This window comes from Leptodactylus fuscus, chromosome 5 (genome assembly GCF_031893055.1).
Source record: "Leptodactylus fuscus isolate aLepFus1 chromosome 5, aLepFus1.hap2, whole genome shotgun sequence".
Lineage (NCBI taxonomy): Eukaryota > Metazoa > Chordata > Amphibia > Anura > Leptodactylidae > Leptodactylus > Leptodactylus fuscus.
Window position 1 is genome coordinate 33,222,229 of NC_134269.1, and position 19,714 is coordinate 33,241,942.

At 43.1% G+C, this 19,714-nt stretch overlaps 1 protein-coding gene across 1 annotated transcript in view; it reads right to left on the minus strand.

Moving 5' to 3' along the window:
• Window positions 1-19,714, minus strand: part of LOC142202616 (serine/threonine-protein kinase N1-like) — a 55,705-nt gene that overhangs the window by 21,117 nt on the left and 14,874 nt on the right. The window contains exons 2-10 of the mRNA XM_075272828.1: window positions 16,495-16,879; window positions 14,966-15,105; window positions 11,542-11,656; window positions 8,879-9,024; window positions 6,244-6,448; window positions 4,675-4,857; window positions 4,013-4,122; window positions 3,366-3,509; window positions 318-393 (exon numbers count right to left, since the gene is read on the minus strand). Of these exons, the coding sequence (XP_075128929.1) occupies window positions 318-393; window positions 3,366-3,509; window positions 4,013-4,122; window positions 4,675-4,857; window positions 6,244-6,448; window positions 8,879-9,024; window positions 11,542-11,656; window positions 14,966-15,105; window positions 16,495-16,879 (1,504 nt within the window). The remainder of the gene's footprint in view (window positions 1-317; window positions 394-3,365; window positions 3,510-4,012; window positions 4,123-4,674; window positions 4,858-6,243; window positions 6,449-8,878; window positions 9,025-11,541; window positions 11,657-14,965; window positions 15,106-16,494; window positions 16,880-19,714) is intronic.

Below are 19,714 nucleotides of genomic sequence, written 5' to 3' on the forward strand. Positions count from 1 at the left end.
ATACAGCGAGAAAAAGGTGAAAGAATTCTAGACAATAGGGACAGCATGAGAGAAGTCTTGTAGGTGTAAGTTTAAGAAGGAGAAGTTCAACAAAGGAGAAGAGAGGTAGCCCACAACCTGGATTTGCCTATTTTTATGTGCTGTTATTATACTGTACAGCAAGATATTTTAGCAGATTTAAGTGGTGTCAACACTGTATATCACTGTTATTTAAGAGTTGTATATGGCCAATGTATGGCTCAGTTATTTGGACACCATATTGTGTAACCTTATGACTTATGCATTGCAGTGTATGTGTATTTTTATCAGAGATTGACCTTGTTCTTTGGAGAAAATCTTCTTCTGTCGACGTAATTTGGAGAACCTTTCAATTACGGGGTTATAAAATGTCACCTGAAATACAGCACATATGGTTTTACAAAGGAGCCATGTCCACGGAGATATCATTACTTAAATGTTTGTAGATAGGACTTCTGTTTTGTCATGGTACAAGTTTAGAACTCCCTGCTCCATTCCCACACCCCTAATAGAAAGACAGGTGATGAGATGGTTGCGGAAGACATCACCAGTAGAGATGAGCAAACAAAACAGTATTTGAAACAGCCGTTCCGAATAGCACGCTCCCATAGAAATTAATGGACGTAGCCGGCACGTGGGGGGTTCAGCGCCGGCCGCCGGCAAAGTCAGCATGCTGGCTGCTTCCATTCATTTCTATGGGAGCATGCTATTCAGAACGGCTGTTCCGAATAGTGTTCGCTCATCTCTAATAACCAGTCATAACCTGTATATATGGCTTCATACATGTTCCTGGATTTCTGGGTTCCTGGTACACTTAGGCCTTATGCCCACAGCTGTGCTGTTTTTCATGGACTTAATGTCTGTGACAAATGGTGGTGTCTGTGCAATTGTATGGATGGCCATTATGGATATGGCAGTGAATAAAGGCCATGCGATGGTCTTCACATGGCCATTATAGAACCAATGATATTCAGTGGGTTTATTAACATCCCACCATGTCCATTTTCCATGGAAAAACAGACTTTCAAAAAACGGACACGTGAATAGACACATTGAACAAAATGTGTCAAAACAGATGTGTGATGGAAAAAAAGTTAGTTTTCTTGTAGTCACACGGTAGGATCTTATGTATTTGACCAGATAGTCTTGTGGTTAAGATGGTTTTGTGCTCTTTCCATCACAGCCTCCTGGAAATATAATGACACGGCAACATATGGGCCATTGTAGGCACAATAACATATTATTCTAGTTTCACAATGATGTAGTCATGACAGATGGAGGTACAGTCCTATGAAAAAGTTTGGGCACCCCTATTAATCTTAATCATTTTTTGTTCTAAATATTTTGGTGTTTGCAACAGCCATTTCAGTTTGATATATCTAATAACTGATGGACACAGTAATATTTCAGGATTGAAATGAGGTTTATTGTACTAACAGAAAATGTGCAATATGCATTAAACAAAAATTTGACCGGTGCAAAAGTATGGGCACCCTTATCATTTTATTGATTTGAATTCCCCTAACTACTTTTTACTGACTTACTGAAGCACAAAATTGGTTTTGTAACCTCAGTGAGCTTTGAACTTCATAGCCAGGTGTATCCAATCATAAGAAAAGGTATTTAAGGTGGCCAATTGCAAGTTGATCTCCGTATTTGAATCTCCTCTGAAGAGTGGCATCATGGGCTACTCAAAACAACTCTCAAATGATCTGAAAACAAAGATTGTTCAACATAGTTGTTCAGGGGAAGGATACAAAAAGCTGTCTCAGAGATTTAACCTGTCAGTTTCCACTGTGAGGAACATAGTAAGGAGATGGAAGACCACAGGGACAGTTCTTGTTAAGCCCAGAAGTGGCAGGCCAAGAAAAATATCAGAAAGGCAGAGAAGAAGAATGGTGAGAACAGTCAAGGACAATCCACAGACCACCTCCAAAGAGCTGCAGCATCATCTTGCTGCAGATGGTGTCACTGTGCATCGGTCAACTATACAGCGCACTTTGCACAAATAGAAGCTGTATGGGAGAGTGATGAGAAAGAAGCCGTTTCTGCACGTACGCCACAAATAGAGTTGCCTGAGGTATGAAAAAGCACATTTGGACAAGGCAGCTTCATTTTGGAAACAAAAATTGAGTTGTTTGGTTATAAAAAAAGGCGTTATGCATGGCGTCCAAAAAGAAACAGCATTCCAAGAAAAACACATGCTACCCACTGTAAAATTTGGTGGAGGTTCCATCATGCTTTGGGGCTGTGTGGCCAATGCCGGCATCGGGAATCTTGTTAAAGTTGAGAGTCGCATGGATTCCACTCAGTATCAGCAGATTCTTGAGAATAATGTTCAAGAATCAGTGACGAAGTTGAAGTTACGCCGGGGATGGATATTTCAGCAAGACAATGATCCAAAACACCGCTCCAAATCCTCAGGCATTCATGCAGAGGAACAATTACAATGTTCTGGAATGGCCATCCCAGTCCCCAGACCTGAATATCATTGAACATCTGTGGGATGATTTGAAGCGGGCTGCCCATGCTCGGCGACCATCTAACTTAACTGAACTTGAATTGTTTGTCCAAAATACCTTTATCCAGGATCCAGGAACTGATTAAAAGCTACAGGAAGCGACTAGAGGCTGTTATCTTTGCAAAAGGAGGATCTACTAAATATTAATGTCACTTTTCTGTTGAGGTGCCCATACTTTTGCACCGGTCAAATTTTGGTTTAATGCATATTGAACATTTTCTGTTAGTACAATAAACCTAATTTCAATCTTGAAATATTACTGTGTCCATCAGTTATTAGATATATCAAACTGAAATGGCTGTTGCAAATACCAAAATATTTAGAACTAAAAATGATTAAGATTAATAGGGGTGCCCAAACTTTTTCATAGGACTGTATGTCTCTACAGAATATAATACGAGGTGGTGGGCCATTGGAAAGCCCCAAGCCAGACCACAGACTGCTCCAGAATGGGTCAACTTCAATTCATAGTTCTGGAGCATGACATCTGTGTGCAAGGCTACATGCCAGTCTTGCCCATTTTCATGGATCCCTCATATACATGTGTGTACGGAGGGATCAGTGAAAACAGAACATGACCTATAGTGTGACCTTCCGTTACAATGGACTATCAAAATATTGGTCATGTGAATAGCCCCTATTCATATGCATGGAAGTAATGCAGCTACTTGACGGCTGTTAAAAAAGGGCCATCAAATTTGTGTGAATACAGGGTACAATATCATACGAGAAACACAACTCATATGGACATCAGATCAGCTCACAAAACTCCATCACAGACTACATAGACAAGAAACGTGTAAAATCTATTTCTATGTGATGTTACCTCACATAGAAGGGTTCCTTGAGGTTCCAGTTCTAGATACGTTTCTTTCCTTTGGTCATCCAGAAATTCTTCTAGTTTCACATATTTGAGAGCGCAAAGTGAGCGGTTATCTCTCCTGTACACAGAGACCTGCAGCTCTCGCGACTGTAGATATACAGGGAATACATCATATGTAATAGTTAAGTATCATGCACGTTGTTAGAAACGGATAACTGCACCTATGCTGTGAGGGTATGAGGATATTCATACCAGGACATGCCGTATATACTCGAGTATAAGCCGACCCGAATATAAGCCGAGGCCCCTAATTTTACCACAAAAAAACTGGGAAAACTTATTGACTCGAGTATAAGCCGAGGGGGGAAATGCAGCAGCTACTGGAAAATTTCAAAAATGAAAATGGTCGGAGTTTTTGGGTGCAGTAGATGCTGGGGAAGGGGAGGGGGTGTTTGGTTGTCTGTCTGCCCCTTCCCTGAGCTTGAGGACTGGGTTTTTTTTTCCCCCACTTGGAATTCAGCCTGGCTGAATATAGGGTTTGGATTAAGAAGTAGCTGACTGATCCAATGAATCCAATTATTATAATACTGAAAAAACTTCTTAAAGATTAGATCCATAATAAATAATCCCTATATAATTGCTATGCTCACCCTCTCCAGTTGTAGCTTGAACACCTGATCCCATGTGTCTCGCCCCTCTGCCTTCCAAGTCGTCTGCCCGACCACCACATTATCCAGACGTAAGACAACGTTGATCTCATCTGAGGAAACAATTATACGTAGGTATGGTGAACATATATGGATGCACATGAGTATATACATGAGTACATGAGTATTGTATGCATTTACAAATCCAATACAAATTGGGTAAAATAATAAAATATCCCAATTGTGATTTTATCCCATGTTGTGAGACCTTCACTAGAGAACATAGCCTAATTCTTTGGACAATACATTGGGCCAAATGATCATTTTCTACCTAACATAAGCCCAAGGAGCCAGGTGATATGGGGACAACTTTACATAGTTTTAGGTTCCAGCAAATTCACCCAGTATGGAGTGAAGTAATAAACTGACTCTCCAACTTGACAAACACTTTAAAGATATTGGAGAATCTTATGAATACAAACCATGTATAGTCTGATCCTACAGTCATGTGTCATGTCAGCCCCTCTGCCAAACACTAGCCTACAGACAGAAGAAGAATCTATGGGATCTGACTACACACAGGGCTTGTCTGTAATCCCTACAAGCAGTATATGCAAAACAATACAAATTTACAATGAAGACTATATACATGTTCTGTTACTTACTTGCAAAGTCATCACTACGGCTCAGACTGGATGTTCGGGAATACATGCTCCGTGACGTTCTCCCTTTCAATGACTTTCCGTCTAGGGGGTTACTTCCAGGTAACCAGACAGGTGAACTCTTTGTACGTCCTGGGACAGAGTCTAAGAGGTCTATACAGCCCAAGAGCCGAACCTGCAGCACCCCTGCAATAAGGACTCAATTTAGGAATATAAATAGTAGCATATAAGTATTTTATTATGCTCTATAGAATACAACATTTCATCACATTGCAAAATAAGTATTGCTTCACTTCCATGTTAATGAAGTCCCTGTGATCGGCTTTTATTAGTGTAGGGATTTCTCCTGTAATATAGGAGAAATAGATTGACAACCTTGTAGTACATATTGTGGCTGAACCTCTTCCCTCATACAGCATATAACAGAGCTAGTTCTAATGGGACATCCCTTTAACACTGATTACCTTTGAACTTAAAGTGCTATTGCCGCTCTTAGGGTCCGTTCACACGATGTAACGAGCCGTTGATTCTGACATGTAAACTCGTGTCAGAGTCAGCGCTGCAAAACAGAATCCCATTGACTTCAATGGGTTCTGTTTAGCACACGTAACACATTGAAGTCAATGGGATTCTGCTTTGCAGCGCTGACTCTGACACGAGTTTACATGTCAGAATCAATGGTGCGTTACATCGTGTGAACGGACGCTTACAGTCATGGCTGAGATATGAGGTATACAGGGCTTAATGTCCTGACCATCAGGCCTTTTCTATGCCATCTTTCTCATACCATATTTTGTCATTTCTGGATTTCTAAGTAAATTATTCAACAGATTTCATATCTGTATAAGAGCTGGAACTCTCTACATCATTATTGTAAAATCCATATAAGACACAATCCATTACATATATTGATAACTAGTCTCTGCCCGCGACTTCGTCTGCGTGTTGTTGGCATCGATGATCCGCCAATATTTAGCAAATTGCTGCCATTGATGATTCACCTGCTCCGGCATTTCCACAGCTGTCAAGCTGGCCTGCTGCTGATCTCGTTCCTCGCGCTGTTCACATGGTTGTTCCAGCATCTCAGCAGCTCGCTGGGATGCCATATGATGAGCGTGTTGTTGGCGTTGACGATCCCCCTCAGCTCAGCTTGAGGGGAACTCTGTGACTTCTGGCTACCTTCATAGCTCTTGTTGTTTGCAACAAATTAGATTTTCTTTTTCCAGGCATGTTTAAAATTGGCAAACTGCCAATTTGGATTAAAGGTGTTTGCCCATGTCAGTGTGTCAGCATGTTGCCTGGATCAGATAATATGCAAATGTGTGTACACAATCCACTGAGGTTTAAGTGTGTTTACACAGAGCCCTGGCTTTATCAGAAGCTGAGATAAGAGCAGTGTAATATAACACGTGAACATAAATTCATAACAGTTGTGAAGCCATGTCATTTACCGGGATAAAAAGTAGCCTATGTGCCAAATTTAGTTTAAATCCGTTCAGCCGTTTTTGTGTGATTGAGGAAAAAACATCCAAACACACAAACTTTCACATTTATAATATTAGTAAGATTTACCTGTGAGAGGAGCAGATTTAGAGAGGGTACTGTATGGAGAAGTTGGTGACGGTGCACCAAGTCTTGTTGGAGAAACACACATGGCCATCTCCTCCCGCAGGAGACATCTCTTAGGGTGGTCATGAGGTAGGTCCTCAAGACACCTCTGTAGAGACAGTGTCAAGAGTTCCAACCTCTGCCGAGACTCCACAAGGCGAGCTTGCACCTATTCAGTAATGGAAGAAAGCAGAGAAGATATTATCTGAGCTCTGGTTTATATCATATATACAAGGGGTTGTCACTGCAAAGACAGTGGTGAAATATCGCTAGAATAAGTCACCGATATCCAATGGGCTGGGCAGTGATACCCATGAAATATTACACCAAAGTGACAAGGGTATGAGGATTCTGCTATGCCACCACATCTCTGCTTGACTTTCTTTGAAGCTCTTTTATATTTGGCCCATTATAGTCAATGGCTGACCATACAGCTATCTGTAATAAGCCATGTAGAACTGACAGAAAGCCAAGTGGCACACGGCGATCAGACTATATCTGGTCAGATATTCATGTCCTATCCTATTGGGGGCTTATTTCATCATCTAGGATAGGATGCATGGCTAATAGCAACCCTTCCATGCTCAGTGTCTGTATAGAGAGGCCTTGGTTAATTTTATTCTCGTAAAAGTGAACCAAACATGGAACAATAATTTGATGTAAATGGAAAAAAAAAAAGAAAGCTAACAATCCTGGAATGTGGCACATCGCATGACATTGTGCGAGCTCAACTAAGCTGTTAGGCATGTGTCTGCCGAAATACAATTGGTTCCAGTTGTAAGCAGAAGGATTGCGAATGCAGCTCTGGATTATAATAAAGGCTGTAACTCAGGATTAGTGCACAATAAGTAAGGAAATGAATTTATATACTTACTTAACATTCTATATATACTGCTTCAAGATAAACATGTGCTCTAAATATATATGTAACATTGAGTAACTGGTACTAATAGTTCTAAATAGGAGCTATTGTATACCATACCATATATATACAAATGCACTGAACGTCTTGCTGTTGCCCTGTTAGTTCTGAGGCTGCGTAACCTCACATCTCTCAGCGCCCCTGATAGTCCAGTGTCTGACCAGAGCATGGGCTGCTGTAGGGCATTGTGTGTGATGTAGTATATGGTGCAGGTACTGTACTACCCCAAGAACACATTGTATTGTAATATGACTGATCCATTATTCCACAAACACAGGCAGTACTCGAAGCTCCTAGGCCCAAGTGCAAAATCTGTAACAGGGCCCTATTCCATTCCTTATTATTATTATTATTGTTTATTTATATAGCACCATTAATCCCATGGTGCTGTACATTATTATATTAATTCCATGGTGCTTTACATTTGGGGGTTACAATACACAGAATATACAGGTAGATATAATACTAACAGTGACCGACTGGCACAGTGGGGTAGAGGGCCCTGCCCGCGAGGGCTTACAATCTATGGGGGAAGGGGGTAGAGACAGAAGGAGAGGGGGAGACTGTACAGATGGTGGTGCAGTGATAGTGTTATTGGAGGTTGTAGGCCTTCCTGAATAGGGGAGTCTTCAGCGCCTTCTTGAAGCCTGTGATTGTGGGGGTCAGTCTTATGTGTCTTGGTAAGGAGTTCCAGAGTATGGGGGATGCACGGGAGAAATCTTGGAGACGGTTCTGTGAGGAGCGGATGAGAGCGGAGCGGAGTACGAGGTCATTGGAGGATCTGAGGTTACGTGTGGGCAGGTAGCGGGAGATTAGGTCAGAGATATATGGAGGGGACAGGGTGTGGATGGCTTTGTATGTTAGCGTTAGTAGCTTGAACTCAATTCGCTGGGCTATAGGTAGCCAGTGGAGGGACTGGCAGAGGGGAGCAGCTGATGAAGATCGGGGGGTGAGGTGGATTAAGCGAGCAGCACAGTTTAAGGTGGACTGGAGGGGGGCGAGGGTGTTAGCTGGGAGTCCATGGAGAAGGGTGTTGCAGTAGTCTAGGCGGGAGATTATGAGGGCCTGGACGAGCATCTTGGTAGTTTCAGGGGTGAGGAAGGAGCGGATTCGATGGATGTTCTTGAGCTGGAGGCGGCAGGAGGTGTTGAGGGTTTGAACGTGTGACTTGAAGGATAGGTCAGAGTCCAGGGTAACCCCAAGGCATCGGGCCTGTGGGACAGGAGAAAGTGGGGTTCCGTTAACTATGATAGATGGGTCAGGTGGAGGGGCTATACGGGGTGGGGTGAAAATGATGAACTCCGTTTTCTGAGTTTTCCTTATGCCAGTGAGTATAGTGATAGTCCTATATCCTAAAAACTGTAAAATGTGAATACCTCTTTAAATATGAGCCATGACCTGTCTCTATGAAGTCTATATATGTTAGTAAGGCTGGGAATCCTTTATTCCAGTTTTCTGTGCTGACGATGTAGCATTTTCTCAGGGACGCTATACTTTTGACAGCAGAAAATCCATGGGAAGGAGAAACCACATGAAAAGTAATTGCTCCAGTATGGCTCATTATCTTGGGCCCACAGTAAACGAGTTGGTGGTTCTGAACTTAATGGAAGTTACTTTTGTGGTCAACCATTTAATAGTTCACAGGGACCATTTCAATATGAGGTCTATAATACACACCTCATTGACCGCGCTCTTGTCCTGGGCCTTGACACCTCCCAGCATCCTCAGGGCGTTCTCTGCTCCCTCAGACACGGCCCGCTCTATCCGATAGTGGTGTCTCAGCTCCTCAATGTGCATTTCAGTGTGTGAGGATTCAGACGTGCCTAGGAATGAGAGCGTATTACATAGACTACATATTAGTGCTAGGGAAGAGCGTATACTACATAAACTGGATATAAGAGCAGGTCTCTGATCAACTCCCTTCTACTAAACTTCATTTGAACACACCCTAAGGCTTAAGTCCCACGCAGCTTTTTTTGTAGCAGATTTTGTTGCGGCTTTTGGAGCAAAACCCAGGAGTGGATTGAGCAGAAGGTAGAAGTATAAGAATTTCCTATAGATGTCCCATTCCTTCTGTAGCCATTCTTGGCTTTGGCTCTAAAAACCGCAACAAAATCTGCAACAGAAAAAGCTGCGTTTCCGCAAGGTAGGGCCTCAGCCTAAATGTCCTCTCTAACCTTAAAATTACCATCAGACACTTCAGCAACACGTTTTGCAAAACATTTTATTCTATGCAAAACTGACCAAGTGAAAGCTCAGAGAACCTAAAAATAGAGTCTATATTGCTCAACTTTATACAAGCACTTATTGACAAGGAACTTTTGACCAGAAAAGGTCAGTCAGGGATTGCAAAATAAGTTTCTTACAAGAGAGACACAATTTCTTTTACTTATTGCCTTCTGTCTTGCCTGGTAAAACACGCTTAGGCTAAGGCCTCATGCACACAACCGTGTGCACAGTCTTTGTGCTAGTCATGTTTTTCACTGACCTATTCATTTCTATGGCCCCATGCACACGACAAATATTTTCATGTTCCTGGGTATAGAGATGTGAGCTGTGAACAAAACTCAGAACAGGTCCTATTCCTGTGCCTTTTGCGGCCCGAACTGACCTCAATGAATGGAGGCACAGGCAACACGCAGATGTCATCCATGTGCTGTCTGTGCCGTTCAATCACGGCCCAGCAATACACACACGGTAGTGCGCGTGTCATCTAAGGCCCCAAGACCCCCACAGATCACCTAACCTGTGGATTGGTCATTGGTATGAATATTCGATTTGGGGCCGGACAACCTCTTTAATATCAAAGCTGCAAAAATATATATAATTTTAGAATATATGAAAAATAAAAATAAAATGTGATAGAATAAATATAATATATCATATAATTAATGATATTGATATGATAACATTTCTATATCATATAATCTCTCTTCAATTAGTATCAGACAATGTCGAGATGACTGGACGATCATTTAGTGTCTTGGTGGTTTCCCAACTTTCCCCAGACATCTGATATCAGAGGACTGAACGACTAGACTGATGGATTTCAGCATGCCCAGTGCTTATGATCTCAGGATAAATAAGTGACCCCCATCGTCTGACAGTGGCTATGTCCCCTCTTTTCATTTGTAGCACATGCATGTACGGCTACACCGAGAGCGCATATGTATGAGGGAGGTAGTCAAGAGGCAAAGTCATTCTGCAGGCAACTATATAAAAAGTGTGGTGAGCTTCATAGGTGGTCTAAGATAGGAGATACAAAGAACTAACATATGGTGAACAAAGGGCCACAGAACATTCCTAATATGTGCAAGAAACATGGGAAGAATATGCACATCTGTCTTCCATGATGTAATCAGGAAGTCAGCTGCTGCCTCAGTGTTGCAAACCAATAGAGGGCGTTCACTGGAATGTGCAAGCCTGTCTTCTCTGATGTAGTTGGGAAGACAGAACTCCAGTGAAATAACCCAATAAAGGTTTGCTCCCTTTAGCATCATGCTTGACCTTCTAAGAGGCCTTTGTTTTGCAATGACGCTGGGATTATTACCAGGTATAGTCTCTCAATCGAGGACGGCTGTTTCGATGTACTTGCATCTCATCAGCTCGATGTAGAGAGGACTATAACCTGGTAGAGGTGAGAGGCTTAGACAGGGTTAAGGGGATATTGTCACTCCTTAGGGAGAGACCACCATATACGATGGAATGTGCAAGCCTGTCTTCCCTGATGTAGTTAGGAAGACACACACCTATATGGTGGTCTCTCCCTAAGGAGTGACAATATCCCCTTAACCATGTACAAGAAAGGCAATTCAGATGTCAGTATACGGAAGGGTTCTTTAGGGTGAGTTCACATGTAAATTACGTGAGGCCTATTTTGGTCCTGAAAAAAACGTTTTCTAATTAGGAAGCGTTTTTTGGATCTTGCCGCGCTTTTTGGAGTATCTTTTTGTAAAAACCGCTTCAAAAAACGCGTTGCGGTTTTTTCCACGTGTTTTTTTTTTTTAATTTAAAAAAACGTGTAGAAAAAAACCCTGCGTTTTTCGCCTCCCATTCACTTCTATTGCTTTATTCAGGTGGAATAGCCTGAAGAAAGGTCATGTCGCTTCTCTTTTTCTGCTAGGGGCCAAAATTTGCTAGCAGAAAAAAGAAAAGCTAGCGGTCTACATAGACCACTATTATAATGAGGCAGATTTTGAGGCGAAATCCGCCGTCAAAATCCACCTCTTTGCCCCGATGCGAACTAGCCTTAGAGTAGTCAAGCAATGGAATAGCACACAATAGCAAGTAGTAAGGACAGCTGGCAAAAGAGAACTAGATGGTCATCTAATATTGTTTACCTGCCCCTCCCCCAGATGTCTCCTGAGATGTCCTGCGGATCTGGGTGCGTAACATATGGATCTTGGCGTCACTTTCAGATAACATTTGCTGAGCAGCAGAAAGAAGCTTCTTATCCTGAAACACAATGAGATTAATCCAGAGGGTAGAGAATAAGTTTATTTATAGGGAAATTGGCATTCATTTATGGTGACCATTTCTGGAAAGATGACACCAGGAAGTACTGCCATATTGGTTGTCATCTATCTATCTATCTATCTATCTATCTATCTATCTATCTATTTATCTATCTGTCTGTCTGTCTGTCTGTCTGTCTCATATTTTTCTATCTCCTATCTATCTATCTATCTATCTATCTATCTATCTATCATCTATCTATCTATCTATCTATCTATCTATCTATCTCCTATCTATCTATTATCTATCTATCTATCTATATTATATTTTTCTATCTGTCTATCTATCTATCTATCTATCTATCTATCTATCCATCTATCTCCTATCTATCTATCTATCTATCTATCTATCTATCTATCTATCTATCTCATATTTTTCCCTTTTATCTAGCTCTACCTATCATATCATATCCATCTATCTTTCATCTATCTATCTATCTATCTATCTATCTATCTATCTCCTATCTATCTATCTATCTATCTATCTATCTATCTATCTGCTATCTATCTATCTATCTATCTATCTATCTATCTATCTATCTAGGAAATGGAAAAAATGGCAGCACTCCAATATTTAGAAAAAGTGTGGGTTTATTCCAAGCAGTGACGTTTCGGTTCTTATCTGAACCTTTTTGAAAAAGGTTCAGATAAGAACCGAAACGTCGCTGCTTGGAATAAACCCACACTTTTTCTAAATATTGGAGTGCTGCCATTTTTTCCATTTCCTAGATAAAGTTGAAGATTAGCCACCTTCCAGTTTGGCTTTGCACCCGGTTTGTATGCTGTGTTGCTTCTGCATTTTTTTCTACTATCTATCTATCTATCTATCTATCTATCTATCTATCTATCTCATATCTATCTATCTATCTATCTATCTATCTATCTATCTATCTATCTATCTATCTATCTATCTATCTATCTATCTATCTATCTATACTTTGTGGCAAGTTTATAATAAATGATAATAATTCCTCCTCCTTTCCTTTCTTTCTCCATCACTTTTATTATTATGTTCAGATTTTCCAGACTGCTCTAACAGTCATCTGATCTAAACGAAAATGCCACAACTTCCTCCATCTGTATTGCTGCAATGTGCTCTGCTCCCCCACCCTCCAGCGTTTTCTCTAGAACCTGCCCAATCGCAGGCATTTCCCGTCTGTTTCCTCATGTCACATTATAACCTTCCCCTTTATGCGGCCTAAAAATGAAAGCTCAGTGTGGACTGAATTGAGCCATTCATCTTACAATGTGCACATACACTCATTGGCCACTTTATTAGGTACACCATGCTAGTAACGGGTTGGACCCCCTTTTGCCTTCAGAACTGCCTCAATTCTTCGTGGCATAGATTCAACAAGGTGCTGGAAGCATTCCTCAGAGATTTTGGTCCATATTGACATGATGGCATCACACAGTTGCCGCAGATTTGTCGGCTGCACATCCATGATGCGAATCTCCCGTTCCACCACATCCCAAAGATGCTCTATTGGATTGAGATCTGGTGACTGTGGAGGCCATTGGAGTACAGTGAACTCATTGTCATGTTCAAGAAACCAGTCTGAGATGATTCCAGCTTTATGACATGGCGCATTATCCTGCTGAAAGTAGCCATCAGATGTTGGGTACATTGTGGTCATAAAGGGATAGACATGGTCAGCAACAATACTCAGGTAGGCTTTGGCGTTGCAACGATGCTCAATTGGTACCAAGGGGCCCAAAGAGTGCCAAGAAAATATTCCCCACACCATGACACCACCACCACCAGCCTGAACCGTTGATACAAGGCAGGATGGATCCATGCTTTCATGTTGTTGATGCCAAATTCTGACCCTACCATCCGAATGTCGCAGCAGAAAGCGAGACTCATCAGACCAGGCAATGTTTTTCCAACCTTCGATTGTCCAATTTCGATGAGCTTGTGCAAATTGTAGCCTCAGTTTCCTGTTCTTAGCTGAAAGGAGTGGCACCCGGTGTGGTCTTCTGCTGCTGTAGCCCATCTGCCTCAAAGTTCGACGTACTGTGCGTTCAGAGATGCTCTTCTGGCTACCTTGGTTGTAACGGGTGGCTATTTGAGTCACTGTTGCCTTTCTATCAGCTCGAACCAGTCTGGCCATTCTCCTCTGACCTCTGGCATCAACAACGCATTTCCGCCCACAGAACTGCCGCTCACTGGATGTTTTTTCTTTTTCGGACCATTCTCTGTAAACCCTAGAGATGGTTGTGCGTGAAAATCCCAGTAGATCAGCAGTTTCTGAAATACTCAGACCAGCCCTTCTGGCACCAACAACCATGCCACGTTCAAAGGCACTCAAATCACCTTTCTTCCCCATACTGATGCTCGGTTTGAACTGCAGGAGATTGTCTTGACCATGTCTACATGCCTAAATGCACTGAGTTGCCGCCATGTGATTTGCTGATTAGAAATTAAGTGTTAACGAATAGTTGGACAGGTGTACCTAATAAAGTGGCTGGTGAGTGTAGGTCACCATTCTGCATTGTGCATCTGCTCCTGCAATCCCTCTCTAACTCTACGACCATTTCTGATATATAGATATAGACAGTCCCTTCATAAATGGAGTAAAATCACTGACACTATTTGTGCGGTTACAGAAGAACTTTCCCTAAAATGGGTAAGAATTGAATGATGGGTTATTTTTGCTACCTCCATGATGATTACAAAATCATGTTATCCTTAATGGGGTTGTCCAAAATAGTTGGCCAACACTGACCTATCCACAGGATAGATCACTAGGATCAGATCAGTCAGGGTTTGACAGCTGATTCGGCCACAAGAAGCCATATACTAGGTATATAGCCAGGACCAGCTATGCTCCTATTTACATGAATGGGAACAGAGCTGCAGGTACTAGAGCCTTTGCTACATTGTACAGGAAGCTGTATGCGGTGTACAGAGCTCCATACACTGTAGTGGTGATGCCAGGAACTGCAGCTCTACTCCCATTCTCTTGAACAGGAACAGAGCTGTTCCACATGTATACCTGGTTATGGCTTCCAGTGGCCAGAAAAAGCTAATGGACGAGGGGACTTTGAGTCAGACCCTAACCAATCTAATATGTATAATGCCTTATAGCTATGAGTTTGTGCATAGGTCTAGAAAACTTGACTTCAAGGGATAACTGGACCATCGCTTGTCAATATTTTCTCATTTCTACTTTTGCACCAACTTTAGGCCAACATGGCTGATAAACAGTCCATGGAAATCAAAGACTTGTGCCTACTGTATTCTTACCTTGACTGAGCCATTACTGTACATCTGGATCATATTTTCAGCTCCTTGTCTCACTCGCATCTCAATAGCCAACTGGCGTTCTAATCGCGACATACGGACTACCTGATGTTGGCAGAGGACACCTGAAGAAAGTGGGTTAGCTGAAACCAAAGAACAACAAAAATTTTACACAGACCATTAGTACGGCCAAAGAGAATTTGGATTTCAACCCATTTTTCCATTGGATTTTACAAGTGATGCAGCATATGAGGCTGGCAGCCACTTATCCTTTTAAAATCCTATACCCACAGACAGGGCTGGCGTCAGCACATGGCATAGTCGGGCAAGTGCCGGGGCCCACAGAGCCTCTGCCCACCCCAGCACTTGCCTGTCCCAATTTCAGCTGAATACATAGGCGATTAAGCTCCTGCCTTAACACTGCGCTCCGGCTCCTTCATGTGTAGGCGCGATGTGATGACGTCACATCGGGCCTACAACTATGTGAGTGGAGTGAGAGCAGAGAGAGCGGTGGGGGAGCGTTGGAAGGTGAGTGTTAGGCTGCATTCACATGGAGTAAACGCTGGCGTTTTTTGTGTGTTTTTTGCACATAGCGCCGCGTTTACGCCGCGTAGCGTCGCGTTAACGCCGCATATACGCCGCGTTAACGCCGGGCAACGCCACCGCTAAATAGCGCGGCGTTAACGCGGCGTATACGCGGCGTTAACGCGACGCTACGCGGCGTAAACGCGGCGCTATGTGCAAAAAACACACAAAAAACGCCAGCGTTTACTCCATGTGAATGCAGCCTAAGTGTTTGTTTTGTGTTAAACATTAAGGTGGAACATAATGAAGGGGGCCCATGAAACTGGGGGCAAATGAAGGGGGGGGGGGAAATGGCATGACACTGGGGCAGATGAAGGGGGGGAGTGGCATAACACTGGGGCAGATGAAGGGGAGGAACGGCATGACACTGGGGCAGATGAAGGGGGGGAGAACGGCATGACACTGAGGCAGATGAAGGGGGGGAATGGCATAACACTTGGGCAGATGAAGGGGAGGAACGGCATGACACTGGGGCAGATGAAGGGGGGGAGAATGGCATGAAACTGGGGACAGAGATGGAGGGGGGGACATGAAAATGAGGGCAGAGAAAGGGTGTATATGAAACTGGGGGAGAGTTGGAGGGGGGTATATAATTTACGGGTGACTGTAGGAGGATTATACTGTGTGGGGGCACATGAAAAATGAATGGAATGGGCGGAGTCAACATAAAAGTGGGGGGAGCTAAATTTGCCGCGGCGTGCCGCACATTTTGTCCCTCTTTCTACTCTTCAAAGGTTAGGAGGTATGGTGTAGGTGACGCTGCACTCCTGCGTGACGTCACTTGCTTTGTCCGCCCGCAGCGGTGCGCTGTTTCCTGACTCCCGCCTCCTCCACAAGGGGGCCCACTGAGGCCCATAAAAACCTGGAGCCGGCCCTGCCCACAGAACCCACCATGTGCATTGGGATCCACCTTGTATGTATATGCCCATTGTAAAGAATATCATTACCTGACTTAGCATTTGGAGAGGTTGGAGACGCATCAAGGTCTTCCAGTTCGTGTTTTAAGCTATCCAGTCTTCTCTCACATGTCCTAAGCATGGTTTCTACATGTCCCAAGTTCTTTCGTTCTGTGGTGGCTCTCAGAAGCTTCTCTGCTCCTTCTTTAATCTTCAGCTCCCTGCAGATTTCTCTACGCAGACGTTCTCTCTCATCCTCCAACCCCTGGTGATCTCCCTTGTCACATTCCATGCCTGACAGGTCTCCTCCATCTATGCCCTGGAGATCCTCGCTCTGCTCTCCAACACTGGACCTTCCTTCTCTCGCTGCTAGCATCCCACCTCTGTCTTTGGGCCTCTGATCCATATTGTCACTGCATGGAGCACAGACATTGAGCTGTAGAAAGTGAACAGTACAGGTGAATAGGAATAAACAATATTATAGATAATAAGACTTGAATGAAAAGTTACATTATACTGTCTACTTTAAGTTGGCAATAGCAGAAAGTGCACAGAGACCTGCTGATCAGTAGTACACACGGGCAGTGAATAGGACTTATCTTCAGTCCAATAAAGTACTTGGAACCATTATGCCTGGATCAACAACCAAGAGAGAGGACCATATATTGAGGGCATTGGCATTGGACTTGATACACACTTATTGTCTAGCTAATTTCCCCCCCCAGAAAATCCTTTAATTGAGTTTTCCCATAATAGACATTTATGGCATTCGGACCCATGGGACCCCAACTGATCCTGGAAAAGGGACTATGTTTCAGGGTCCACTAAACAAGTCATTGGTACTGTATAAGTCATCCAGGACCTAAAACAGCTACCATGTTTCTCCGAAAATAAGACCTTCCCTGAAAATAAGCCCTAGCGTGATTTTGGGGGAATATGATAATATTTGAATAAATGTTGATTTTTTTTTTTGTTCAAGAATAAATGTGGAATGTTGTTCATGGAAAAAATAAGACATCCCCTGAAAATAAGCCCTAACCCATCTTTTGGAGCAAAAAAATAATAATATAAGACCCTGTCTTATTTCAGGAGTGACACAGTAGAAGAAAAAATTCTGTAGAAAAAAATAGTCATATCACGTTACTATGACAGTATCACTGATGAGGACATATCCGGAACTACATACGGTATTATAATTTTTTTATTTTAGGTTAAATTATATTTATTTGTCAAAGGGGTTTGACCACAAAAAGCAACTTATCCTCTGTCCGCTGAATAGGAAATAAGCGGCAGATTTGTAAGGGGTCACGATCACGAGAAGAGGGTGACATGCAATCCTGTCTTAATAAAGCGGCAGTCAAACTGGAACGTTCTTAACCCTCTAATAGTCACATTATTGACAATCTCTTCCAAAAATATCACTTTTTTTCATTGCAGATTTTGAATTTATGGCTAAATTTATGACCACAGCATCTATGGGGTTAAACGGCCAGTATGCTATCTGATTGATATCAGGAACAAAAGTCCATGGTACCTCTATCCCCTAGTATTATCTGAAGTGACAGGAACAGGAGAATATTTGACGCCCTTCTTCTCTCCCTGCACATCATCAGCTCCATGTGTTTTGCAGACTGGTTGGAGTGAAGCTACGAGTCCATATATATATCTCTAAGGATCCAGATGGGCTACAGACATGATCTTGATTTTAAATTTCCCCAATGTGGGACTATTAAAGGATTATCTTATCTTATTTTAAGATTATTGCCCCTGTGGCTCCAGAGTCAGAGCTCTCTTAGGGCTAGTTCACACGGGGCGGATTTTGACAGCGGAATCCACGTCGTAATCCGCCCCTTTACAATGGTGGACCATGGAGACCACTAGCGTTCTTTTTTCCGCTATCGGCGGAATATGATTTGCAATTCCCAAATTTTCAAACATTACCAGTGTTCCAGCTATTGCATTTGAGGACTGTGAGATCTGACCTTTGAGCTTTATGGTGTTTAAGCTACATTTACAATATTTCATACATACTTGACATGTTTTCCTCTACTGACTATTCTACCTTGCACAAAGCCAGTGTTGTATTATACAGAATTCACGGCTTTTCATGGAAGCCTTCACCTCTTAGTGAAAAATGTACATGTATTTATTTCTCTGACTTGTACATGCATACACTTCAGTAAAGGAGAGGAGAGCCGCAGAATACTCCATAATGAATCATCACAATCCCTAATGGGGAGTCGGGCTACCCCTCAGTAACCATACCGATGCTGTGAAGGCCATCATCATCAACTTTAACACCCTTTGACCAGTGGCGTAACTAGGAATGGCAGGCCCCGAGGCGAACTTTTGAAATGCCCCCCCCCCCCCTGACCGACACCAACTACCTCGACCGACCCCCTCCTATGCATTCCTGCACGCTCTATTATGCCCCATAGTGGCCCCTGCACACAGTATTATCCCCCATAGTGGCCCCTACACACAGTATTATGCCCCATAGTGGCCCCTGCACACAGTATTATCCCCCATAGTGTCCCCTGCACACAGTATTATCCCCCATAGTGGCCCCTGCACACAGTATTATCCCCCATAGTGGCCCCTGCACACAGTATTATCCCCCATAGTGGCCCCTACACACAGTATTATGCTCCATAGTGGCCCCTGCACACAGTATTATCCCCCATAGTGTCCCCTGCACACAGTATTATCCCCCATAGTGGCCCCTGTACACAGTATTATCCCCTATAGTGGCCCCTGCACACAGTATTATCCCCCATAGTGGCCCCTGCACACAGTATTATCCCCCATAGTGGCCCCTTTACACAGTATTATCCCCCATAGTGTCCCCTGCACACAGTATTATCCTCCATAGTGGCCCCTGCACACAGTATTATCCTCCATAGTGGCCCCTGCACACAGTATTATGCCCCATAATGGCCCCTGCACACAGTATTATTCCCCATAGTGGCCCCTTTACACAGTATTATCCCCCATAGTGTCCCCTGCACACAGTATTATGCCCCATAGTGGCCCCTGTACACAGTATTATCCCCTATAGTGGCCCCTGCACACAGTATTATCCTCCATAGTGGCCCCTGCACACAGTATTATCCCCCATAGTGGCCCCTGCACACAGTATTATCCCCCATAGTGGCCCCTGTACACAGTATTATCCCCTATAGTGGCCCCTGCACACAGTATTATCCCCCATAGTGGCCCCTGCACACAGTATTATCCCCCATAGTGGCCCCTTTACACAGTATTATCCCCC